This window comes from Oncorhynchus nerka, linkage group LG9b, assembly GCF_034236695.1.
Source record: "Oncorhynchus nerka isolate Pitt River linkage group LG9b, Oner_Uvic_2.0, whole genome shotgun sequence".
Classification (NCBI taxonomy): domain Eukaryota; kingdom Metazoa; phylum Chordata; class Actinopteri; order Salmoniformes; family Salmonidae; genus Oncorhynchus; species Oncorhynchus nerka.
Genome location: NC_088424.1, coordinates 21,745,263 through 21,770,839, shown reverse-complemented (window position 1 = coordinate 21,770,839; position 25,577 = coordinate 21,745,263). Strand labels below are relative to the sequence as shown.

General features: G+C 43.8%; 4 protein-coding genes across 9 annotated transcripts in view; 1 reads left to right on the top strand and 3 right to left on the bottom strand.

The window, feature by feature from the left end:
- Positions 1 to 3,066: 3,066 nt before the first annotated feature.
- LOC115113941 (selenoprotein Pb-like) lies at positions 3,067 to 6,224 on the bottom strand. Of its 2 annotated transcripts, none has more exons than XM_029641874.2 (5): positions 6,150 to 6,224; positions 5,743 to 5,985; positions 5,204 to 5,416; positions 4,254 to 4,365; positions 3,067 to 3,961 (listed from the first exon to the last, which is right to left on the bottom strand). In XM_029641874.2, exons 2-5 carry the CDS (start codon positions 5,967 to 5,969, stop codon positions 3,638 to 3,640), a joined length of 876 nt encoding a protein of 291 aa, XP_029497734.1. In that variant the 5' UTR covers positions 5,970 to 5,985; positions 6,150 to 6,224; the 3' UTR covers positions 3,067 to 3,637. The 2 variants fall into 2 exon arrangements, with proteins under 2 accessions (XP_029497734.1, XP_029497735.1); XM_029641875.2 differs by having other exon boundaries at positions 6,140 to 6,199.
- Positions 6,225 to 10,452: 4,228 nt separating this feature from the next.
- Positions 10,453 to 13,133, bottom strand: LOC115114429 (THAP domain-containing protein 1-like). 2 transcript variants are annotated; one of them, XM_029642659.2, is made up of 4 exons: positions 12,618 to 13,133; positions 12,240 to 12,393; positions 11,857 to 12,029; positions 10,453 to 11,639 (listed from the first exon to the last, which is right to left on the bottom strand). In XM_029642659.2, exons 1-4 carry the CDS (start codon positions 12,765 to 12,767, stop codon positions 11,262 to 11,264), a joined length of 855 nt encoding a protein of 284 aa, XP_029498519.1. In that variant the 5' UTR covers positions 12,768 to 13,133; the 3' UTR covers positions 10,453 to 11,261. The 2 variants fall into 2 exon arrangements, with proteins under 2 accessions (XP_029498519.1, XP_029498518.1); XM_029642658.2 differs by having other exon boundaries at positions 11,857 to 12,032; positions 12,618 to 13,113.
- A 188-nt stretch (positions 13,134 to 13,321) lies between these two features.
- Positions 13,322 to 17,903, top strand: LOC115114428 (target of EGR1 protein 1-like). Its single transcript, XM_029642654.2, has 7 exons — positions 13,322 to 13,741; positions 13,857 to 13,897; positions 15,126 to 15,222; positions 15,312 to 15,470; positions 15,577 to 15,836; positions 15,921 to 16,083; positions 16,863 to 17,903. The coding sequence occupies exons 1-7, from the start codon at positions 13,628 to 13,630 to the stop codon at positions 17,772 to 17,774; spliced, it is 1,746 nt and encodes a 581-aa protein (XP_029498514.1). The 5' UTR covers positions 13,322 to 13,627; the 3' UTR covers positions 17,775 to 17,903.
- A 141-nt stretch (positions 17,904 to 18,044) lies between these two features.
- The window catches only part of LOC115114427 (dual specificity testis-specific protein kinase 2-like), a 39,559-nt gene continuing 32,026 nt past the window's right edge, over positions 18,045 to 25,577 (bottom strand). For all 4 annotated transcript variants that reach the window (XM_029642651.2, XM_065013426.1, XM_029642652.2 and 1 more), the window contains 4 exons: positions 22,378 to 22,461; positions 22,147 to 22,233; positions 21,830 to 21,968; positions 18,045 to 20,723 (listed from right to left, as the gene is read on the bottom strand). In XM_029642651.2, the coding sequence (XP_029498511.1) occupies positions 19,780 to 20,723; positions 21,830 to 21,968; positions 22,147 to 22,233; positions 22,378 to 22,461 (1,254 nt within the window). In that variant the 3' untranslated portion in view covers positions 18,045 to 19,779. The remainder of the gene's footprint in view (positions 20,724 to 21,829; positions 21,969 to 22,146; positions 22,234 to 22,377; positions 22,462 to 25,577) is intronic.

Sequence of the window (25,577 nt, the reverse complement as noted above, 5' to 3'; positions counted from 1 at the left end):
ACCGGCACCCAACATCAGTACTGGCACCTATTTCAGTCCAAGTCAAACACTGAATGACACAGAGATGTAGCCTTACATTGTTAAATGTATGGCTCACAGGTCAGTAACACCAGTACTGGCACCTTTTTCAGTCCAAGTCAAACACTTAATGACACAGAGATGTAGCCCTACTGCTCATTAACAATGTATGGCTCACAGGTCAGTAGGAGCAAGGTAGGACTCATTCAACTAATTCAGCTCACCAACCGCTTCTCTGGCACATCAGTGAAAGAGCAACAGAGTTGTTCATCAGCTCAGAGTCAGACTAGTGTCATGCCCTGACCTTAGTTATCTCTGTATTCTTTATTATTTTGGTTAGGTCAGGGTGTGACGAGGGTGGTTTGTTAGTTTTTGTATTGTCTAGGGGATTTTGTATGTCTAGAGGTTTTTGTAAGGTTTATGTATGTCTTTGGTGGCCTGAATTGATTCCCAATCAGAGGCAGCTGTTTATCGTTGTCTCTGATTGGGGACCATATTTAGGTAGCCATATTCCTTGGGTAGTTTGTGGGTTCTTATTCTATGTTTAGTTGCCTGTTCTGCACTTCTCATATTAGCTTCACAGTTTGTTTTGTTGTTTTGTATAGTTTGTTCAGTGTTTTTTCTTGAATAAAGAAGTATGTACGCTTACCACGCTGCACCTTGGTCTCCTCCATATGACGACCGTGACAGAAGAACCCACCAAATAAGGACCAAGCAGCGTGAAAAGGAGGAGCAGAGTTTATTGGGGAAATGGACATGGGAGGAGATACTAGATGGAGCAGGACCCTGGACGCATCCGGGGGAGTATCGCCGTCCTAAGGAGGAGATAGAGGCAGCGAAAGCGGAACGGTGATACTACGAGGAGAAATACCGGAGAATGGAGGAACGGCAACGATATGAGGGTACAGTATCTCCAGTATACCCCCTTGGGCCGACTCTGCGCACTGTGTCTCCGGTGAGTCTACACAGCCCAGTGCGTCCTGTGCCAGCGCCCGAAAATAAACATCCAGCCAGGACGGGTTGTGTCAGCTCTACACTCCAGACCTCCAGTGCGCCTCCATAGTCCAGTACATCCTGTGCCTGCTCCCTGCAATCGCCCTGAGTTGCGTGTCCCCAGCCCGGTACCACCAGTGCCGGCACCACGCACCAGGCCTACAGTGCGCCTCGGCAGTCCAGAGCATCCGGCGACAGTACCCAGTCCAGAGCGTCCGGCGACAGTACCCAGTCCAGAGCATCCGGCGACAGTACCCAGTCCAGAGCGTCCGGCGACAGTACCCAGTCCAGAGCGTCCGGCGACAGTACCCAGTCCAAAGCATCCGGCGACAGTACCCAGTCCAGAGCGTCCGGCGACAGTACCCAGTCCAGAGCATCCGGCGACAGTACCCAGTCCGGAACCTCCAACGACGGGCCACAGTCCGGAACCTCCAACGACGGGCCCCATCCCGGGGCCTCCGGCGATGATCCACGCAGTGACGGTCCCCAGCCCAGGGTCTCCAGCGACGGTCCCCAGCCCGCCCGGGGTCTCCAGTGACGGTCCCCAGCCCAGGGTCCCCAGTGACGGTCCCCAGCCCAGGGTCTCCAGTGACGGTCCCCAGCCCGGGGTCTCCAGTGACGGTCCCCAGCCCAGGGTCTCCAGCGACGGTCCCCAGCCCGGGGTCTCCGGCGATGATCCGCAGTCCAGAGCCTCAAGCGATGATCTACGGGTCAGTGCTACAAAGGCGGAGGGATCAGTATAAAGAAGGGGAGCGGCATCCAGAAACAGAGCCGCCACCGAGGTGAGATGCCCACCCAGACAAGGTTAGGTTTGCGGCCGGGAGTCTGTCACGGGTACTGTCACGCCGTGACCTTAGTTATTTTGTTTTCTTTATTATTTTGGTTAGGTCAGGGTGTAACGGGGGTGGTTTGTTAGTTTTTGTGTTGCCTAGGGGGTTTTGTAAGTCTAGGTTTATGTAGGTCAATGGTGGCCTGAATTGATTCCCAATCAGAGGCAGCTGTTTATCGTTGTCTCTGATTAGGGACCATATTTAGGCAGCCATATTCCTTAGTTTGTGGGTTCTTATTCTATGTTAAGTTGCCTGTTCTGCACTTTTCATATTAGCTTCACGGTTAATTTTGTTGTTTTGTATAGTTTGTTCAGTGTTTTTTCTTTAATAAAGAAGTGTGTACGCTTACAACGCTGCGCCTTGGTCTCCTTCATATGACGACCGTGACAACTAGATCCAAACTGCATTACGAATTCCCTACTCCTGTCTGCCCCCTCCCCACTGTCTGCCCTGGGTGCTTGTCTTAGATCACTTTATGAAACTGTTATTTGTTCTACTTTTTAAGTTTTGCTGATGTATTCATATTCAGTTTCCTCCCTGTAACTCCAGACCAGTGGTGTAAAGTACTTAAGTAAAAATACTTGAAAGTACTACTTAAGTCATTTTTTTTGGTACTGTATCTGTACTTTACTTTACTATTTATATTTTAAACAACTTTTACTTTTACTTCACCACATTCCTAAATAAAATGATGTACTTTCTACTCCATACATTTTCCCTGACACCCAAAAGTACACATTTTGAATGCTTAGCAGGACAGGACAATTGTCTAATTCACACACTTATAAAGAGAACATTCCTGGTCATCCCTGCTGCCTCTGATCTGGCGGACCCACTAAACACATGTTTGTTTGTAAATTATGTCTGAGCTGGAGCGTGCCCCTGGCTATACGTAACTTTAAAAAATGTGAAAATGGTGCCGTCTAGTTTGCTTAATACAAGGAATTTGAAATGATTTATACTTTTACTTTTGGTACTTAAGTATACTTTAGCAATTACATTTACTTTTGATACTTAAGTTTTCTTTTTAAACCAAATACGTTTAGACTTTTATTGGGTGACTTTTACTTGAGTTATTTTCTGTTAAGGTATCTTTACTGTTACTCAAGTATGACAGTTGGGTACTTTCCCCAACACTGCTCCAGACAAGCAAAATAAACCTACCCTGCCCCACCCTTTATGAACATAGAAACACCACATATTGAAATGATTTTGATTACATTCATACAACAACATAATCATACTTTTAATTGTGAACAACCAGCAACCTGGAACATAAATCTTATGTCGGAGTCCGGAACATATATATATCATGTATATATACACTACCGTTCAAAAGTTTGGGGTCCCTTAGAAATGTCCTTGTTTTCCATGAAAACATACATGAAATGAAAGTTGCAAAATGAATAGGAAATATAGTCAAGACGTTGACAAGTATACCCTGAAGTCCAGCACACTGCCCTGCATGGGTTCGGTGATTGTCAATCCTACTTTCCTTAGCACAGCATCTATCTACAGACACCTCCGTAGGGTTTGACCTGCAGACTTCATAAACTGCGGAGGAGAGCAGGACCTGTCACCAGACTACATGTAGGGAAGACATAATGTATTTCAAGGGCCTAAATAATTCCAGTTTACTGTACAGGTTTGCCTTATCAGACACAATCGACAGGCACAGACAAAACCAAATTTAATTCATACAAAACTATTTATCGGACTGTCAAGTCACTGACACAAGCCACCACCACCACCATGCGAATTAACAATTACTCGTCTCAGAAACGACACAGACAATGTTAATTTGAGTCCTGTTTATCTGCATCTGACCCATGATTGTGGTGGTGCTGATGCTGCTGCTGCTGGTGGTGGTGGGGGTACTGATGATGCTGATGATGTATGTGTGACATGTTACCACCCCCCTCAGACAACATCTGGGGTCCATCACTTGGAACTGGGTGGCTGACGGAATCGGCATCAATGGACCTCACTGTAGTGTCTGTCTCGTTAACACGCATCTCTGAACTGCTCAGTGTCTCGTTAACACGCATCTCTGAACGGCTCAGTGTCTCGTTTCTCCGAGTGCTGTTCCACCCAGCTGAGGAGGTTGTGTTGGAGTCCACCTGTAAAAGAGTAGAACAAACTAAAGTTAACAAAATAGGTACAACCTAAAAATACACCTAGGAGATCCGCAGAGAGATCTCTATTATTTGGTTTACTAATCAGAACCTTTATTACGCTACAAGGCCAAATCATAGAGAGAGAATTACTAGAAAGATAAGAGTCTGTGGGGTTTTCCTGTTCTAGTAATTGTATTTCTATGGAGCACTTCTGCAGACAGTAGTGTTTTCAATTGAGGAGCCAAACTGAAAATGAAATGTCTACAGTTCCCTTAATAATTGTGCTTTCACTTACGGTGCAGTTGCCACAGATGTCCTTGTGGTAGGTGGCTCTGACCGCTGCCTCTATGTAGGGGTAGTGGAGGAAGCTGTAGGGTAGGACTATGTGGAACGTCAGTCTCCCACATCTGTCAGAGAGTGGAGGGGATAGGAGAGAGATACATTACATGGCCACACGAATGAGGTGTCACACCAGTTCTAAAGATCTCTGTAGATAGAAAATGTCTCAATACATCCTGATAGATACTTCATACCATTAAAGTCAAAGAGCAGTGGTAAGCTTTAGATTAGGGCTGACGGGTTTCCTTCCATCAATACAAGCCCATTCCTTATTCATGAGAGATGTATCATTTTGAGAAACAACATGACAGTATTTTGGCCCTCTTTGATGGCTCTTACCAGTCATATTGAAGTGAAGAAGTAATTCAGTTACTCTTGGAGGACAGTGGAAGTTGAAAAAATGACTTATTTATTGTTTAAGACCCAAAATAGTGAAATTGTGAAAATTATGATAATGCCCTGTTAGTGTAAGAGCTGTTTAAAAAGACAGACTGAAATGTCAGTATGTTTTGGTGGGATGGTGTTTTGGTCTGTAAATTAGTTAATAGACCAATAAGAAAGAGAGTTCCAAACCTCTGCCAGTAACAGTTTGTTTTCAGTTTTCCCCTCCCCACTCAAGGCCACTCCCAGACAGTCCTAGCAAAATTCTTCCTGGAGAAATGTATATTTGCTAAGAAGCTATTTTTTCAAGTTAACATTTTAATGGAAAACAATCACCATGAGGTAGGTCTACTTAATTGTTACCCAGAAATCATTTGATATTGAGAAAAAAACTGCTGCATTGGACCTTTAAGTAAAACCAAGGTATTTCACCATTATCATGGTCCATCAGGGTTTTTGCGCCTCAATTTCTGCACCTTGGTTGGAAAGCGAGGTAATAGCGGGAGTGTTACCTTCCATTATTACCTGTCATATACCAGGAAGTCGTCCTTGTCTCCATCCAAGGCCTCCCAGACGTCGTCCTGTAGCGGGGCCTGTTGGTAGACAGGGATGCCCGGGGGGGCCCTCCTCTTCAGCTCCCAGTACATGGCTCTGGACTGGGCCTCCCTCTCGTTCACGATGAGGAACGACACGTCTGTCAGGTTGCTGCGGAGCAGCTTGTCACGCAGGCCTCCTAGTCTACTCAGCAGCAACAGGACAATGGCAGATCAGACATGACGAGGTGCCACTTGATTGCCACTAGATGGCGTTATTTACTCATTTCCCATTCTTTCATAATTCAGATCATTTCTCTCGACTGTTTGGGAAGGCTGCTCTCAATAAATCTGAAATGGATCACGAGCAGCATTACATCAACAACTTTACATACATTTGTTTGTAAATACATTATTATTACATCTTACTGATTTCTATACCAAATCTTTGCACAGGGGTATAATAACAGTATGTTGCAGTAGGTTTACAGTAATGTTATGCAAGACAGATTCTGAAGACTTCTCTCTTACTTGGAGGCCTGTGTGCGGCAAAAGTGTCAGCTTGCTTTCAGCAGAGCCAGAACTACTACATTTCCCAGCAGCTCCTTCATGGGGGCCCCATGGCCCTTGATCTCCCAGTGCGGTGCAGGCTTGCAGATCTTGGAGGCATCATTGTCCCCTTCTACTAACAGAGGCGATGCGCATAGGAGCCCTGGCAGAGCAGCACACAGCCACAGAGTCAAGAGACCCTGCATCATGTCCTCCAAACCTCACCTAAAAAGAGTTCCAAGAGAGAGGCCGATGTCAGAAGTTCATTTTCAGTTGTGATGGTCAATACAACTCTCTGTATGTATCACTAGCAAGGAATATAGCCATAGTCTCTGCTACATACAGTATGCAAAATATGGACTACTGAATGACATGATACCTGGACTGACCTCTGTCCTTGTTGAGCCTATCTTCTGCTTCACACAACTAAGCAATACAATGTTACGCTGCTGTTTTTAAGCCCTTATCTCAGGTAAGCACTGCCCCCAAAACAAACAAAGTAAGCCAGTGTTTACTTTAGGGTAAGAGGGTTGTGAAACCCAACACTAGCCTGTCAATTCCAGATATGTTTTCTTCTCTATGAGGCTACATTTTTGGATAATGTAATTAATGGTCAGGAAAATTTGTCAAATGGTATTGTATTCTAATGAATGTTATAGACACCAGATCCCAGGCACTGAATTCCATGCTGATTCCATGCTCTTTCCATGGTGATTCCATGCTCATATACTGTGTGTGATGGCTGACAAATAATGCCAAAACAGGAAAACTATAGAACAAAAAGGGTTGTGTAAATCTTCAAAAACAACATTATCCACAATGCGGAATCATTGATCACAATTCAGCAAGGTTTTCCAAGAAGTGGGTCAGGGGTCCAACTGTGTGGGAGTAGAATAAATGTGTAACATACAAACACGTCTACAAGTAGCATGTCGGATTCTGAGAACTCCAAATAACTTCAGCATCAAAGGTCTTTTCATATTTGGAGTAACAAAAATCAGAAGCGTCTTTTCTGCACCTCTTTTGGCTCTCAGAATTTTGGAAAAACACTGCAATTGATTTTGACCATAGCAACGCTCTTTCTACCCTGAATGATTAGGTCAAAGTACAGTACAGGCTAATAGTAAATCTACAGGGTGATGGGCATGGCTTTTCAAAGGTCACAACATTCCAGAGGAGCGCTATATTAATACTAATCCAAATATGATAAATATGTCAACAGAATAGTTCCTGTTTCATGAATCAGTTTCATAGTATCTATACTGAACAAAAATATCAATGCAACATGCAGTTACTGATTTACAGTTCATACAAGGAAATCAGTCAATTTAAATAAATTCATTAGGCCCTAATCTATGGATTTCACATAACTGGACAGGGGCTCAGCCATGGGTGGGCCTGGGAGGGCATTGGCCCACCCACTTAGGAACCAACCAATCAGAAGGAGTTTTACCCCACAAAAGGTCTTCATTACAGACATAACTACTTAGTTTCATCAGCTGTCGGGGTGGCTGGTCTCAGACGATCCCGCAGGTGAAGAAGCCGGATGTGGCATCCTGGGCTGGAGGGTTACATGTGATATGCGGTTGTGAGGCCGGGTGGACGTACTGCCAAATTCTCTAAAACGACGTTGGAGGCAGCTTACGGTAGAGAAATGAACATTCAATTCTCTGGCAGTAGCTCTGGTGGACATTCCTGCAGTCATCATGCCAATTGGATGCTCCCTCAAAACTTGAGACATATGTGGCATTGTGTTGTGTGACAAAACTGCACATTTTAGAGTGGCCTTTTAATGTCCCCAGCACAAGGTGCACCTGTGTAATGAACATGCTGTTTAATCAGCTTCTTGATGTCACACATGTCAGGTGGATGGATTATCTGGGCAAAGGAGAAATGCTCAATAACACAGATATAAACAAATTTGTGCACAAAATTTGAGAGGAAGAAGCTTTTTGTGCATATGGAACATTTCTGGGATCTTTAATTTCAGTTCATGAAACATGGGACCAACACTTTACATGTTGCATTTATATTTTTGTTCAGTATAGTTATAGTACTGAGTAAGGTATGGTCTCCTTTGCAAAACAATGTTTCACACTGTTGATAAAAGTGAACACTTCAACATCACAAAAAACAAAAGCCACAAACATAGGCAGCCTACTTAATAGTAGTGATAAAAAAAAATCGAGTTACATATTGGTATATTTTTTTGACGATGTATCATTTAGACAATATTGCAATACTATATTTGCGCTGGTTGACTGTACCTGCACCAAAACTCTAGTATTTCTTATTCATAGCTTGTTCTCCATCTTCTTTTTAAATAGGGAGCCAATTTGTTTTCAGCACTTTTATTTCCATGACTGATCAAAACTTGTTTTCTCAAGTCTCTTTCTTGTCCCTTTGCAGAAGACATATGAGTGATATGTTTGGAACACTTACATTTACATTTAAGTCATTTAGCAGACGCTCTTATCCAGAGCGACTTACAAATTGGTGCGTTCACCTTAAGACATCCAGTGGAACAGCCACTTTACAATAGTGCATCTAAATCTTTCAAGGGGGGGGGTGAGAAGGATTACTTTATCCTATCCTAGGTATTCCTGAAAGAGGTGGGGTTTCAGGTGTCTCCGGAAGGTGGTGATTGACTCCGCTGTCCTGGCGTCGTGAGGGAGTTTGTTCCACCATTGGGGGGCCAGAGCAGCGAACAGTTTTGACTGGGCTGCGCGGGAACTGTACTTCCTCAGTGGTAGGGAGGCGAGCAGGCCAGAGGTGGATGAACGCAGTGCCCTTGTTTGGGTGTAGGGCCTGATCAGAGCCTGGAGGTACTGAGGTGCCGTTCCCCTCACAGCTCCGTAGGCAAGCACCATGGTCTTGTAGCGGATGCGAGCTTCAACTGGAAGCCAGTGGAGAGAGCGGAGGAGCGGGGTGACGTGAGAGAACTTGGGAAGGTTGAACACCAGACGGGCTGCGGCGTTCTGGATGAGTTGTAGGGGTTTAATGGCACAGGCAGGGAGCCCAGCCAACAGCGAGTTGCAGTAATCCAGACGGGAGATGACAAGTGCCTGGATTAGGACCTGCGCTGCTTCCTGTGTGAGGCAGGGTCGTACTCTGCGGATGTTGTAGAGCATGAACCTACAAGAACGGGCCACCGCCTTGATGTTAGTTGAGAACGACAGGGTGTTGTCCAGGATCACGCCAAGGTTCTTAGCGCTCTGGGAGGAGGACACAATGGAGTTGTCAACCGTGATGGCGAGATCATGGAACGGGCAGTCCTTCCCCGGGAGGAAGAGCAGCTCCGTCTTGCCGAGGTTCAGCTTGAGGTGGTGATCCGTCATCCACACTGATATGTCTGCCAGACATGCAGAGATGCGATTCGCCACCTGGTCATCAGAAGGGGGAAAGGAGAAGATTAATTGTGTGTCGTCTGCATAGCAATGATAGGAGAGACCATGTGAGGTTATGACAGAGCCAAGTGACTTGGTGTATAGCGAGAATAGGAGAGGGCCTAGAACAGAGCCCTGGGGGACGCCAGTGGTGAGAGCGCGTGGTGAGGAGACAGATTCTCGCCACGCCACCTGGTAGGAGCGACCTGTCAGGTAGGACGCAATCCAAGCGTGGGCCGCGCCGGAGATGCCCAACTCGGAGAGGATGGAGAGGAGGATCTGATGGTTCACAGTATCGAAGGCAGCCGATAGGTCTAGAAGGATGAGAGCAGAGGAGAGAGAGTTAGCTTTAGCAGTGCGGAGGGCCTCCGTGATACAGAGAAGAGCAGTCTCAGTTGAATGACTAGTCTTGAAACCTGACTGATTTGACAACACTTGACCAAGAGTTGAGGAGACTGAATGCATCACTTATTTTTATAAGAAACATTGATGTGTTAAAAATCCCAAATTGTTTGCAAAGTTAACTTACAGACAGTACAGACAGTTCTGACACACACTTACCTCACCAGACATGCCACCAGGGGTCTTTTCAGTGCCCAAATCTTGAATGAATTCAAGAAAGCGTACAGTATTATTTAGAGCCATTATTGCATGGAGCTCCGTTCCATCTCATATTGCTCAACTGAACAGCAAATCTAAAAGAAAAACCCAGATAAAGCAGCGCCTCTACCCTGTTTGACCTAGAGGGTTTGTGTGTATGTATTGATATGTAGGCTACGTATGCATTTTTTTGGTGTCTATTAATGTTCTGTATTATTTCACATTTCATGTTTTGTGTTGACCCCAGGAAGAGTATCTGCTGCAACAGCTGAAGGGATTCTAATAAAATACCAAACATTGAATCGGCACCAAAGTACTGTGATAATATTGTATCATGAGGTCCCTGGCAATTCCCAGCCCTACTAGATAGATTTCTTTATTATTTTACAGTACCATTGTTTTGATCAGGGTACTGCATACTCTCCTGCCTCTTTAGTGTTTTCTACAACACTCCTCCCACCCAGAGGTTCTGCTTGCTGGCTAATATCCCATTAGTGATTGTAACAAAAGAAGCCTCAGGTTATTCAGCCTAAGATCAGGGGGACCAGCCAGTATACAATGCAGCTACCACAGTTCTCCAAAGGCTGCATACTGCATTGCAGTTTCCAAATGCAGCTAAACAGATTCCCATTACAAACGAATCCTCCAATTTGTCCACTTAACATAAGTGACAATGAAGAGCGACTAAAAACTCTGCAAACAGGGGTAAAAATTCTGCTCTTCCTTTGTATTTGTCAAACATTCTGAAGAAAAAAGGTGCACAACAAATTATTTAGCGTAGCTTCTGAATTATGTTCTCACATCGAGCACAAAGGTGATTTGAAATTGCAGCTTCAAAGCTTAAAGGAGCAATCAGCAGTTGCTACATCCATTTTTGGACTTAGAAATTAATAATGTGTACTCATTGATTCTTGAAGAATATAACTTATGTCTCATGAACTTAGTTCAACTGTCAAACCCCATTAGAACTCCAAATATAAGCTTGTTTTACTCCAATATTTGTAGACAAAGAAAATGTAACAAACACTATATAGCCTCAAAACATTGTTAAAACTATAATTTTGATATCATGGATGGTCAATCCTTGCATCTATAGGTCTATGAATTTGAGTGATTAAATTTCTCCAGCCCCATCGCTCAGCTTTTTACTGAGCCAGGGGTGGGGAGGACGCTTTGTTATTGTTTCTACTGCCGATTGCCGCTTTAAGGCAGATGACTGCTGCTCTTTATTGTTTTGAAGGAGCTTATGTTTCATTCCCAAAATAAAACACCAAATTCTTTAGCATGAGTAAACCATTCAAAAAAAAAAAAAAACTTTTATGTGAAACCAAGTCCAGAAGCAAGAACGCTTTAACACTAACATCTCCCACTGTACATATGCTTCCACATGTTCTTCACCGCATAGGGCTACTAGCTGTCGTCAGTCTCTGTTATATTGTCCTGTCATTTTGCCTTGCATTCTTCAAAATGAAACACATAGTCAAACAAGTTGATCAAAAATCTCTCATTCATGAGTCATGACATCACTCCAATGAAAGCCTCCTCATTGTCCCCATCTCCCTCTGGACTGTCACATGTAGATATGATTCCTAGACCAAGCTCTGCAAGCTCATCACAGCCCATGGCTGTCGTCACCATGATTTTCTCCTCCAGGCGGTTGCATAAAGTTCTATAAGAGGGCAAAGGGTAGCCTAACTCCCGAAGGAATTCATAACCCTTGGCACCGACTGCACATCGGATTTTACGAGCCTTCAGCACTGTCTCGTGGGACCACACAGCTCTCCGGGAACGCTTGGTCAGGGTCAGGGCACGGATCTGGTCTTCATACAGAAATGTCTGGAGGCCCCTCTCTATTCTGTCCAGTTTGAACATCCTCTTCTTCATTTCCTCAGCCTGCACACAAGTTAACATGTTGAGGAGGTGTTATCTTTTCCAAGATTCTCACAAAATGCTATGTTGTTCTTCTGTGAGAAAATTCTAATGACTGAAAGTGTAAAGGGTCCATTGTATAACATAATTTACACTGAAAAGATTTGACTAGAGAAAGATGTTTTAGGAAATATGAGGCAATCGTTTGAAATTAGTTTGGAAAAGGGAGCTACCAACAAACCTCTTTCTGAAGTCTGGCAGTGTGTTGCATTTCTTGTTCGAGCAGGGTTTTGTAAGGTTTACAATGGGTGCAGGGACGTTCCTCTGCCTTGTGTAGTTCATCAGCATCTTCCTCCATGCCCAGAGTTGGTTGCCGCCGTGCATAGCCATGATCCCCCACATTCAAATCTCTCTCTACTAGGTATACAGAGAACATTAACAACACATCTGAATCACTCACTTGATCCACTGTTACAATCAGGAACTAACAGTTAAAAAAATAGTTGTTAGCACAACTGGACCAACATTTGCATTAGGCCTACCAGTATTCAACAATCTGATAATGTGTCAATATCTATTTTGACAGATGTTGTGATTTTGAGAAATAAAGAAAAAAGTAGTTACCTGGCTCTGGTTTGAAAGGTAGCACTATCTGTGGGGTGATGGGATAAGGTGGATTTTGCACACTGAAAAGAGTGGGGATAGCGTTTGGTTTCAGCTTCTTTCCCCCTGCTGGCGACCTGGCTATTTCTTCAAACTGACTCAGCTCAAAATGGTCCTGCAAGAAGACATAGCTGTAGGATTAGCTGGCTAAATATCGATGTATTTTCTCTTGGTGCATTATATATTGCACTAAGTCAAATAAGTTATAATATTCAAAGTGTAGACAAACATGTCAACATGTTTTGTTCTAATTTGGAGTTGGGAATTGTTGACTGGTGGACCAAACTAGCTAACGTTAGCTAGCCAGTAAAGGTTAACATTAGTCACCCATAAACTTGCCTGGCACAGTCTGGAATGTGGAGTTGGTACAAAATTACGCCGGCAGTTTACAAGCCATTTATTCTTGCGTATAGGCTCTTTTGGAAAACGAAATAGTTGCTTCCCAATGGTTGTTGAGTTTGAGCAATTTGGAGCGGAACACCCACCCATACCTATCGCGCTAACAAGTCAAAACTGCTGCATGCAGCTAGCTAGCAAGCGAACTATAGCCCCAGTTACTTGCATTCCAATCAAACAACAGAGCTAGCTTGTAGCTAGCGAAGGCTACCAGAACTTTACACTTGTTCTCATAGGAAACAAAACTAAATAGAACATGGTTGAACCATGAGCTCACATAAGATACTTTATCATCACAAAGGTTCACAAAAGTATTAAGCGATGTTAGCATGCCAAATAATATGAAATTGCAAAGTAAATAATTTCCGACTTTGTTTGAGCCAAAATGGCGCACCTGCCCCCAAAGGGTTGTTTGATAACGTCACGGGTTTGAGCTGCCCATGTGACTGCATGTTTCAAATATTTCTTCCAGAGAACTATAAAGTATCCTCCATTAAAATTCGATTTATGCAGACTAACAAAATATACAATATATATTTAGTCAACATCGTCCCCATATTGAAAGGATGGTTATAGGATGGTAAAAACGAATGTTTAACATTTTAAATTGGAAAACTTTGTCCACTCCTACTGGGGTCCTTTGTGTGTTGCTGGTGTATAATCTGTAAGGACCCATTCAGACCACGTTAAACCGTTGGATGTTTACAGCTGCGCTTAATTCTTGCCAAGAATTTGGGTCTTCCTCCCTGAAAACGATTGTCGGATTGCATTGATTCGTTTCTCAACAGACGAAGAATAACGCATAGTAGTGAACAGGAAGCTTTCACTGGACAACCGAAAACCTCCTGCAATGAGCTCCCTGATCATTCAATAAGTCTAATCATTCCCCGTGTTCAGTTAGCTAACACTGAGTTGAACATTTTGGTTGTGTTCCATATATTAACTAGTTCGCTATGACATCCTCCATGATAGTCCCTGTTATTGATGTGCAAAATGATAATTTCAAAGAACTGTGGCCTGCTATGGTCCTTGCAATCAAGACAGCCTCCTTCATTGCACTGGATACAGTAAGTGTTACAGCGAGCTTTGCAGACAAACTGCTGTGGGTACATTGATGGTTGTACGTCTCTATGTAAGCCCATTGACACTAATGTCATATAATGTCTGCATGTTTTGTTTCAGGAATTGAGTGGGCTTGGAAGCAGAAAAGCTCTGCTGGCAGAGTGAGTATGGTTGATTCTGGGTTTTTCTTCATTATTTCATGTAGCTAATGGGGTAAATCCATTTGAATTCAGTCACTTTTTGACAGAACCCCTTTTGATTTAAACGAAACCTCCCATGCATTTAGCCAATTGCAGAAGTTTTTAGAAAGCGACTCTGGACCTGAGTGCCAACACATTCAAGAGATAAAGGTGCTCAAAGTTGACCCATTTTGCATACTATACCATGAGACATCCATCTTTTCAATAGGCTGAGATTGATATCATTTAAAAGCTTTATACACAGGGTTGTCAAACTATTTTCTATAAGTATTTTCTTTTTTCATTAACTTCAAGTCTATTTACAAAAGACATGTACATTCCTATTTTTCTTCTTCATATTTGCATATGTTGTAGCTTACACCCTATTTGACATCATCTAAGAGTTTTATTGTGTCCGGTATCAGTTCAGACACAACATGCTCTTGGATACAGGGTGGGTGTCATGTTTTGGCTGATAAATGAACTAAAATGGAAATGTCAACTTTAAAATGGTACTACAAAGATGGAGGTCCATACATCAGAGAATGTTGACTTGAATGGGCATATCTGTTCCTTTAAATTATACTATCAAACCTCCATAGGAAACCCTTTGAAATATAGATCATAGAAAATACATGATTTAAGTTGATATTCGACAGTGGCGGTGATCTTCGTTGTACTAATTAGATGTTCAAATTTCAATTCAATTTACATTTCGATGGTATACCAGCTAAGTTGCTGAGGTCTGAAGGGATAGGTCCATTCTATGAAATGTATTTATAGGATTGAAATGACAGCCACCCTGTATTCAAGAGCATACTGTCTCAGCTGATGGCAGGCACAACACAAAAACTTCCGATGTGAAATAGGATCTAAACATATGCAAATAACATTTGATACTAATTTGATTAAATGATCAAACTCAACCGTTTCTCTTTTCCGGTGATGAAGAAAAGACATGGCTGTCTCATGGTATGGTGGGGTATGCAAAATGGGTCAACCATGACCACCTCTATCTCCTAAATGTTTTGTCATTCAGGTCCAAAAATGCACTTTCTGACCACTTCTTCCACAGGCAAACATGTATGGAAAGTTTTGTTTAAGTCTAAAGGGAAGTGGTCAAAAAGGGATTTAATTCAATTGGGTTTATCCAATGTACTTTCACTATGCTATCTCAAGTTTTACATTAGATCTCTGTTTTAATTTTAAGATGCATAGAGGACCGTTACAAAGCCATATGCAATGCAGCTCGCACACGCTCCATTCTCTCCCTTGGGTTTGCTTGCTTTAAGAAACTTGAAAACAAGGTAAATGTGTCCTTTGCACATTCTGACATTCAGAAAGCTTAACATAAAATGTTACATTGTTTTATTTGATGTATTATATCTCTTTGCAGGATGATGATACGTACCTTGTTCAGGTGTACAACCTGACGTTGCTCTGCAGTGAGGAGTATGTAATTGAACCACAATCTGTGCAGTTCCTGGTGCAACATGGATTTGACTTCAACAAACAATATGCTGAGGGTGTCCCTTATCTCAAGGGCAATGACAAGGTGAGATAAAGTTGTTGTTGTGATCCGTCATAGATCCTGGACTATTCCTTATTTTTACATTTAAGTGGTGAAGTGATCCAGAGTTCTGTTCCTTTCTTGTATCCAGGGAGGGGATTCCCATGGAATAAACATGCGGATGCTGTTTGTGGAACTCCTGCGTGCTCGCAAGCCATTGGTTCTACATAATGGCTTGATCGACATGGTGTTCCTGTATCAGTGCTTCTATGCCCACCTGCCAGATAAACTTGGCACTTTCACTGCTGACCTGTCCCAGATGTTCCCAGCTGGGATATATGACACCAAGTACGCCACAGAGTATGAGCTGCGCTTTGCTGCCTCTTACCTGGAGTATGCCTACAAGAAATGGTTAGTAAACTAAACATGACACATACCCATACTACACATTCAAGGAAGTAGTTAGTATTTTTGGTGCTGTTTTTTTCCCCACAGTAAATTGGACAACATGAAGTCTCTTGAGGTTGGTGGTAATGGGCACCATCTGTTCCTGGAGTTCTGCAAATACTCAGGCCACCTGTCCAGCTATGTGGACTTCAGGCCCTGCCTGGCCGGGTCTAGCCTGGAGGGACCGCTGAATGTCTGCCAGCGTTTCTCTGTAAGTACATCACTTCTTAAACTTGTAGGCATCCCCAGATTCTGTTTTAAAGGATCCCAAAAATGTGTGCCATAATGATCAGAACTGGGGCACTTCATGGACTCTTATGCAATAACCAAGCTATTTTTCTAATGATAATAAAACTGAATCTGAACAATGCAGTGTCTTGACCCTGCATTATGACCCTGTTACACTTCAGCTGACACACGTGCGAATGGGGTAATATTTAAGTATTTTATTTTTTTACACATGCAGCTCGTAATAAGACTAAGCAATTAACCCATTCAATGAATTATCTGCCTACATAAGATAACTAGCCATATGCAAGACACTATGTAAACCTTGTGCACCCAAGTATTATGCATTTGGCCGACTAAGATCAAGGAATGGTAATGAGGAGCGAATATCAAAGCAAGTATTATTTAATAACTTGAATGGGTTCACATACAAGGCAAAGCCTAAGTTACAAAGCGTGTTGAGTGAGAGGTGCATCATGGCTCATGGGAAAGTGTAGGTATCGCAGCACATCAGTTCAGGAACAAAAAAGTGAAAGACCCTTTTATAAGCGTCTGAGTTGTTTGGATTCAAAAGTTAACCTCCAATCAGATATCAGACCTGTAAAGACAACAGAACCTCTGCTCCTCAGGTGTGACAATGTGGGTTGGCAAGATAAGAGAAAGCTTTTATACAGTTGATAAGTCACTTCAGGGGCTGTGCTGCCATACAAATAATAAGTCCAAGTTCTCTATTTTGTTAACTTAACATTCTGTATTTTGCAGGCTTACGGTTGGTGCCCCAATGGGTCACAGTGTCCCTTGTCACATGACACTGACCTCATCATCCAGCACGATGAAAAAAACCAGGTGGAAAAGAAAAAGAAACGGAAGAGGAAAAGAAGAAACTCTTTTCAGGGAAACGTGGACGTTGAAGGTGCCTCTGAGAATAAGCAGGTCCATATGGAGCTGAAGGATGGAGAGCAGGGCCCGGACCAGGTGATCCCTGACAGCAAACCTCCCCCTGCCACAGAGAAGGTAGATGGGACTCCGGTACAGGGGTCAGAGAGCGGTGAGAAAATGATAACCGAGAAGGTAGATGAAGGCAACGGAGTCGCAGAGCCACAGGCTGTGTCTGCAGATGAAGAAATTAAGACTGACAAAGAAAAGGTGGAAGGCAACGGAGTCGCAGAGCCACAGGCTGTGTCTGCAGATGAAGAAATTAAGACTGACAAAGAAAAGGTGGAAGGCAACGGAGTCGCAGAGCCACAGGCTGTGTCTGCAGATGAAGAAATTAAGACTGACAAAGAAAAGGTGGAAGGCAATGATGTGTCAGAGCCTCTGGCCACATCTGATGCGTCAGAGCCTCTGGCCACATCTGATGCAGCGAAGAAAGAAAAGTCCAAGAGGAAGAAGCTGGAAGGAGGTTCCCACCGGGCAGGGTTCGATGCATTCATGACCGGCTACATCTTCTCCTATGCCACCACTCTGACAGAGAGAGTGGGTGAGCCACCGTGTTCAGAGTCCTGGCTCCCGGAGTGCCTGAACAAAGTTTACCTCAGTGGCAAATCTGTCCCGATGCATATTGTCAAGAGCACCTTCTCCAAGTCCTCCAAGGCTCACATGCACAAGATGGACATTGTGTGGGGAAAAAGCTTTTCTAGCAGTGTGGCAAGCAAAGCAGAGGGAACTGTATAAACATTCAATGGAACCAAATGTATTCTTCGTTTATAATAAAGCCTTTTTAGTTAGACATGCTGTTGCACATCTTAAATGTTTGTTGATACAGTATTATGTTTCAATAAAAAGGCTTTTCCTTGGTTATGATGAACATGGTCATTTGTGTCTTAAACAACTTGATGTGAGGTTTGGCAGGAAAAGTGAGCCGATTTCACGTTAGTCCCCATCAGCCTGTAGTGCACTCGGTATGACTGTTCATAGGATCACACTGAAATAAGCATAAGAAGATAAAGTTAGCAATTTATTTAAAAAAACGATTGCGGACACGTTCTTTATCAACGTAAAAAACGATTGAATTGTAAGCTCTTCAGCTTTGCCTGAAAGATCCTGTTACATGTTCATACATCAGCCAAGACAGAGGAAACAAAGGATAGTTCTAACATCTCCACACCATGGCATCCACACACACCTCAAACAGTAAGACCTAAAAAGGAATATTGATTTTTACATCAAAATAGAGCCTCAATGTAAAATGATCCTGATGCAGTTATTGCATAGAAATTGTGATAAAGTTCAAATGTTTTCCTTTCAAGTGCAATTTCCTATTAAAGTGGTTAGACAGGAATATTTCAGTAGACCAAAACATGTGCCAAGAGAGTAGTGAACCAAAGTGTGTGAGTGATCCATCCATGCCAACTGGTGTGTGTGTGTGTGAGAGTGATGCATCCATGCCAACTGGTGTGTGTGTGTGAGAGAGTGATGCATCCATGCCAACTAGTGTTCCTTATACCCAACAGAGCTTTCAACTTAAGGCCAAAATAGGACCCACCTCAACATGTGATTCCACATTCAAGCCACACCTAATTCCACAAGTTAACACATATCAATCATGAAGCCATCATTTTTCATGATGGAGGACGGACATAAAATAACCCCCCCGCCCTCAGAACAACCTCAGTTTGTCAGGGCATGGACTCTAGAAGGTGTCGAAAGCCTTCAACAGGGATGCTGGCCCATGTTGACTCCAATGCTTCCCACAGTTGTGTCAAGTTGGCTGGATGTCCTTTGGGTGGTGCACCATTCTGATACACACGGGAAACTGTTGAGTGTGAAAAACCCAGCAACGTTGCAGTTCACTCAAACGGTACACCTGGCAATTACTACCATTCCCCGTTCAAAGGCACTTAAATATTTTTTCTTGTCCATTCACCCTCTGATACACTCAATGTCTAAAGGTTTAAAAATCCTTATTTAACCTCTCCCCTTCATCTATACTGAAGTGGATTTAACAGGTGACATCATAGCTTTCAACTGGTCAGTCTGTCATGGAAACAGCAGTTCCCAATGTTTGGACACTCAGGTTATACCAAACGCTTAAATCATAGAAATGTTAAAAAGGTACATACAAACCATTTCCAGTGCACGTGGGCGTGCACATTTACACAAACAGTATTTGGTTTTACCGCAATTTTAAGAGCAGTCTCCATAAGAGATCTCTAGTCTGATGAACCACACTAATTTTACTAGCCTTGATATGGTCTGGCTCTGGCTCTCCTTTCTGGCAGGCACCATTGTATAGTACAGAAATACCACTAATCAAGATGATGCAGGGGTCTCAATGTTGGAAAGACAGTAAGTATGCCGTTTTGCATTCAGAATTCAACCTTTTCTCCCTGGTAAGTGTCAGAAGTGTTACTTTAATATCATATGCATCTACTCTCCTACATTTCCACATGGGGCAGAAGATAAACACCATACCATTGAATATCAAGGAGAAGGCAGTGATTTAAAACCAGCATACACACAGAACCTCAACGAATTATGAGACCCCTGGTTTAGGGGTGCCTTTTTAAGAAATAAAATACACGTTTTTCAGTATATTAAATAGAAATCTTTAAAAAATAAAGAATATATGCAGAGCATTGATCATCATCACACATCATCATTCCTATCTGAGTAGTGTCTCTCTAGGTTAAAAACGAGTTCACAACAAGGCTCCCTTTCTCCTTGACCTGTTTAAGGCCTAGATGATGTCACACTTAGAGGGCAGTTCTGTGGAGGAGTGTGGGGCCGTACAAGGCACCAGTATGATGGGATTCAGATGGTCTTGGTTTGTGGCTGGGCTGATAGTGACAGTTGGATAGGGAGTGCTCTGCAGCTGCATGTCCTCCTGGTCTTCAGCCTCCATCTCCTCAGACACAGCATTCCTACTGTCCTTCACTGGGCCTCCATTCTGGGCCTGCATGGGGCAGCAGACATGTTTGTCTTTGACGTTGTCCTCCTCTGGACTCCCTTGGCTGCTAGAACAGTCCATAGCCTCTGTACGGTCACTGGGCATGGGAGAGAGAGACCCGCTCTCATCTACTCTGTTCTCCTCCTCTATTGTTTCTTTCCCTCCACAGTATGGAGGGATCTCCATCACAGCATATTTCCCGGCCCAGGCGCTGAGCACCTTCTGTCGGACCTCTTGGCCCAGCTGTGCCGGGTCACACTTGGAGACAGTGGCAGAAAGGGGGCAGCAGCCATCCAAGAGGGACAGCTGGGGGGAGGCGGGCAGAGAGCGGCACTGTCTGCCAGTAAACCAGGTCTCCTGCCACATACCTGGGTGGATGTGGGCTCCAGAGTGGATCTGGGTCCCAGAGGAGAACACATTATCCTGGGGAGAGTGCAGGTCGAACATCAGGGAGAACACAGACTTGCTGGGCACGTCGAAGAACTTGATCTTGCCTCCGCACAGGTCCTCGCGGGCATTGAAGGGGTTGATCTTGCGGGCCCCTGGTACAGCCCTGGGGCCCGGGTTGTAGTAGGGGTCGTGGACATTGACCTTCCGGCTGGGCTTGCGGGAGAAGATGTCTGACTGGCTGCGGGACAGCCAGATATTGCGGCGAGGACGAGGTGACTTGGGAGAGATCTTATCATCCTCCAGATCCAACGGGTTCAACCTCTTAATCCCCTGGACCTTGTCACCTGGACAGAGAGAAAGAGAGAAAGAGAGAGAGAAGGAGACAGACAAGTCAAATCTCTACTACACAACACATGATTGTTTTGAAGTGTTCGTTCCCAATGTAGCCACCAGGTGGCAATATATGCAAAGATATAAAAATAAACGAGGCACAGTCAAATTCTTACATTGAAGTAAATGGCATAGGGCAAAACATTATGGGAAATGCATGCAAATAATTAAGATAAAGTAGAAATACTAAAGTGGACTGGGCCTCAGAGAAAGTAGATCCAGAAGGTAAACAAACAGTGGAGAGGGAATGACTGGCCAAGGAATGAAAGCCAGCTAAACAAAAACAAAGCCATGCCCTATAACATTCCAAATGGCCCCTGAACCAAATTAGAATTGAAATAGGATCTGAGAAAATACTAATTATTTACAACCTACTCAAAGGATACATGGTGGTTTCCACCTAACAACAAATAACCGTACTGTATCTTATTCTTTACTTCACAGAATCAGGTGATTGCGAAACACTCAAGAGGTTAGAGATTTACCTCGTGCTAAATTGTAAGGCAACTTGAACCTGCAAGCAGACACTGTGCATCATTAAAAGTAGAGGAAATGACTCAGGGGACTATTTGGGACAGGGCTTGGGAGGGAAAGGACATCCCTGGCTTGCAACTGGACCTATTTAGAGTAGACCTGGGGTACATCCAAAATGGCGCCCTATTCCCTACATAGTGTGGGTTGTGGTCAAAGGTATTACACTACAAAAGGGAATAGGGTGGCATTTGGGAGGCACACCAGCTTCTTCCTGGTTCCAAGAAACCATTGGTCTGCACCGTGCAGCTATTACATGGAAACTGGGTGTCAATGACTGCGGGGTGCAGGACTGTGGGCTAACATGGCAGGCATGCGAGGCAAGCTTTCATTGGCTGTAGAAATGTACATTGAAGGGAAATGGATTGCTGAGGGGCATCTTTACACAGTTTGTATTCTTTTATGGAGTTTGTTAGGTGGTGATGTTTATGGTTTTGATCGTGCATATGCTATGCTATTTCATAAAACAGAGTCACTGCCATTGCAGTCAGGCTTCTGTAGGGGTTAGATAGGAGGTTGGAGGCATCACCTTTAGGGATGGTTTTCTTATCGTTGTCCCCACAGAGGGGGATCCTCTCTCGTTCAGACTCCTCGGCCTTTAGCCGACACAGGATCTCCTCCAGCCTCTTTACCAGCTCAGGGAACGAGGGTCGCAGCTTGGGGTCCATCTGGAGAAAGTGGACACGGACATGGTGAGGAGTGGGGGGGGATACAGCAGCCAGGTCAAACAAGATCAGGGGTACTGCTCGATCAGATTGTGTTTTTAGTTTCTATTCCACACAAGGGAATAAAGATTTTGGAAGCAGTTGTGTTTTGGGAAAACTGAGAGATTGAGGGCCTACTTACATTGCAGCAGTTGAAGGCCAGCTGCAGGAAGTCAGGAGGACAGTCTCCTACCATGTGCTGGAAGGCATGATAATCCAGGCCAAAGTTCTATCATGGAGGGAGTGGGGAGAGAGAGAGAGAGAGAGAGAGGTCAGGCAGGAAATTAATTTAAACTAAATCCCAGATATGGGTCTTATGTAATGTGATGTATCAAGGGGATGAGGAGGACTGAGTTAATGGAGCAATACTCACTTCAGTGCGAGGAAGGTAATCGGGGTCGGCCTGTATTCGGGCAATAATCTCACAGAGGACAATACCGTAGGAGAACACATCCGCCTGGAAACGGAAGAAAACAAAGAGACAGGCGTTTGAGATGAGTTCTTAGCTTGAGGGGTTGATGTGTATCAGACCAGTAGTCCTGTCCAGTCCTGTCAAGACTAGAGGTCAAGGGTTAGAGATCAGGGACCTACCTTAAGGCTCCATGGATTGATGAGGAATTGAAAAACTGTATAGTTGAAAGAGATGGGGCAAAAGGAGTAAGTCTGGCCGTACATCTGAATGGCTTACTTACTGCAAATGTAGAAATGATGTGACCAAATAAAAATAATAAGAATCTTTATTAGAAGCCAAGATCAATGATATAAAGATTGAATGGGAAAAAAAACTTGAGTACTTTAAATTCAATTATGGGCAGAAAGACCAATTCAAAAACCATTTTTCAACGAATCAGATGGCTTATTCATCACAAAACCATTTGATGTTGCCAATTATTTAATTGGCAAAGTGGGCAAACTTAGGCAGGAAATGCCCACGACAAACAGTGAGTAATTATATTAATGTATAAAAAACAAATCATGAAAGAAAAGCAGTGCAAGTTTGAATTTTGTAAAGTTATTGTGGAAGAGGTGGAAAAATAATTGTTAACCATGAAAAATGACAAACCTGGCATTGACAACTTAGATGGAAAGCTCCTGAGGATAGTAGCTGAATCTATAGCCACTCCTATCTGGCATATCTTTAATCTGAGCCTAGAGGAAAGTCTTTGTCCTCAGGCCTGGAGGGAAGCTAAAGTAATTCCGCTACCCAAGAGTGGTAAAGCGGCCTTTACTGGTTCTAACAGCAGACCTATCAGCTTGCTGCCAGCACTTAGCAAACTACTGAAAATAATGTGTGTTTGACCAAATACAATGCTATTTCTCTGTAAACAAATTAACAACAGACTTTCAGCATGCTTATAGAGAAGGGCACTCAACATGTACTGCACTGACACAAATGACTGATTGGTTGAAAGAAATTGATAAGAAGATTGTGGGAGCTGTGCTGTTAGATGTCAGTGCAGCCTTTGATATTATTGACCATAACTGGTTGTTGAAAAAACTTTAAGTGCTATGGCTTTTCAACCTCGGCTCTGAATCCACAATATGGCTATCTAATAGAATTCAAAGGGGTTTTCTTTAATGGAAGCATCTCAAATCAAAGTTTGTCACGTGCGCCAAATACAACAGGTGTAGACCTTACATTTACATTTAATTAACAGTGAAATGCTTACTTACAGGCTCTAACCAATAGTCCAAAAAAAGGTATTAGGTGAACAACAGGGAAGTAAAGAAATTAAACAGAAAAAAAAGGCTACATACAGTAACGAGGCTACATACAGTAACGAGGCTACATACAGTAACGAGGCTACATACAGTAGCGAGGCTACATACAGTAACGAGGCTACATACAGTAACGAGGCTACATACAGTAACGAGGCTACATACAGTAGCGAGGCTACATACAGTAGCGAGGCTACATACAGTAGCGAGGCTACATACAGACACCGGTTAGTCAGGCTGATTGAGGTAGTATATGCACATGTAGATATGGTTAAAGTGACTATGCATATATGATGAACAGAGAGCAGCAGTAGCATAAAAGAGGGGTTGGCGGGTGGCGGGACACAATGCAGATAGCCCGGTTAGCCAATGTGCGGGAGCACTGGTTGGTCGGCCCAATTGAGGTAGTATGTACATGAATGTATAGTTAAAGTGACTATGCATATATGAAAAACAGAGTAGCAGCAGCGTAAAATAGGGGTTGGGGGCACACAATGCAAATAGTCCGGGTAGCCATTTGATTACTTGTTCAGGAGTCTTACGGTTTGGGGGTAAAAACTGTTGAGAATCCTTTTTGTCCTAGACTTGGCACTCTGGTACTGCTTGCCATGCGGTAGTAGAGAGAACAGTCTATGACTGGGGTGGCTAGGGTCTTTGACAATTTTTAGGGCCTTCCTCTGACACCGCCTGGTGTAGAGGTCCTGGATGGCAGGAAGCTTAGCCCCAGTGGTGTACTGGGCCGTACGCACTACCCTCTGTAGTGCCTTGGGGTCAGAGGCCGAGCAATTTCCATACCAGGCAGTGATGCAACCAGTCAGGATGCTCTCGATGTTGCAGTTGTAGAACCTTTTGAGGATCTCAGGGCCCATGCCAAATCCCTTTAGTTTCCTGAGGGGGAATAGGCTTTGTCGTGCCCTCTTCACAACTGTCTTGGTGTGTTTGGACCATTCTAGTTTGTTGTTGATGTGGACACCAAGGAACTTGAAGCTCTCAACCTACTCCACTACAGCCCCGTCGATGAGAATGGGGACGTGCTCGATCCTCCTTTTCCTGTAGTCCACAATCATCTCCTTATTCTTGGTTACGTTGAGGGATAAGTTATTTTGGCACCACCCGGCCAGGTCTCTGACCTCCTCCCTATAGGCTGTCTCATCGTCGTCGGTGATCAGGCCTACCACTGTTGTGTCGTCTGCAAACTTAATGGTTGTGTTGGAGTTGTGCCTGGCCATGCAGCCGTGTGTGAACAGGGAGTACAGGAGGGGACTGAGCACACACCCCTGGGGAGCTCCAGTGTTGAGGATCAGTGTGGTAGATGTGTTGCTACCTACCCTCACCAACTGGGGTGGCCCATTAGGAAGTCCAGGATCCAGTTGCAGAGGGAGGTGTTTAGTCCCAGGATCCTTAGCTTAGTGATGAGCTTTGAGGGTACTATGGTGTTGAACGCTGAACTGTAGTCAATTAATAGCATTCTCACATAAGTGTTCCTTTTGTCCAGGTGGGAAATGGCAGTGTGAAGTGCAATAGAGATTGCATCATCTGTGGATCTGTTTGGTTTACCGCAGGGCAGCTCTCTAGGCCCTCTACTCTTTTCTATTTTTACCAATGACCTGCCATTGGCATTAAACAAAGCATGTGTGTCCATGCATGCTGATGATTCAACCCTATATGGATCAGCAACCACAGCTAATGAAGTCACTGAAACCTTTAAGAGTTGCAGTCTGTTTTGGAATGGGCGGCCAGTAATAAACTGGTAGTGCACATCTCTAAAACTAAGAGCATTATATTTGGTACAAATCATTCCCTAAATTCTTGACCTCAGCTGAATCTGCTAATGAATGGTGTGGCTGCTGGACA

What these genes read in the sequence shown, in the direction of transcription:
- LOC115114429 (XM_029642658.2), bottom strand. Translation starts at nt 12,767, where the DNA reads ATGGGTGGGTGTTCCGCTCCAAATTGCTCAAACTCAACAACCATTGGG. An exon ending in CACATTCCAGACTGTGCCAG is followed by an intron (nt 12,394 to 12,617) that starts GCAAGTTTATGG and finishes GTCTTCTTGCAG; the next exon opens with GACCATTTTGAGCTGAGTCA. An exon ending in ACCTTTCAAACCAGAGCCAG is followed by an intron (nt 12,033 to 12,239) that starts GTAACTACTTTT and finishes CTGTATACCTAG; the next exon opens with TAGAGAGAGATTTGAATGTG.
- LOC115114428 (XM_029642654.2), top strand. Translation starts at nt 13,628, where the DNA reads ATGACATCCTCCATGATAGTCCCTGTTATTGATGTGCAAAATGATAAT. An exon ending in ATCTCAAGGGCAATGACAAG is followed by an intron (nt 15,471 to 15,576) that starts GTGAGATAAAGT and finishes TCTTGTATCCAG; the next exon opens with GGAGGGGATTCCCATGGAAT. An exon ending in ATGTCTGCCAGCGTTTCTCT is followed by an intron (nt 16,084 to 16,862) that starts GTAAGTACATCA and finishes TGTATTTTGCAG; the next exon opens with GCTTACGGTTGGTGCCCCAA.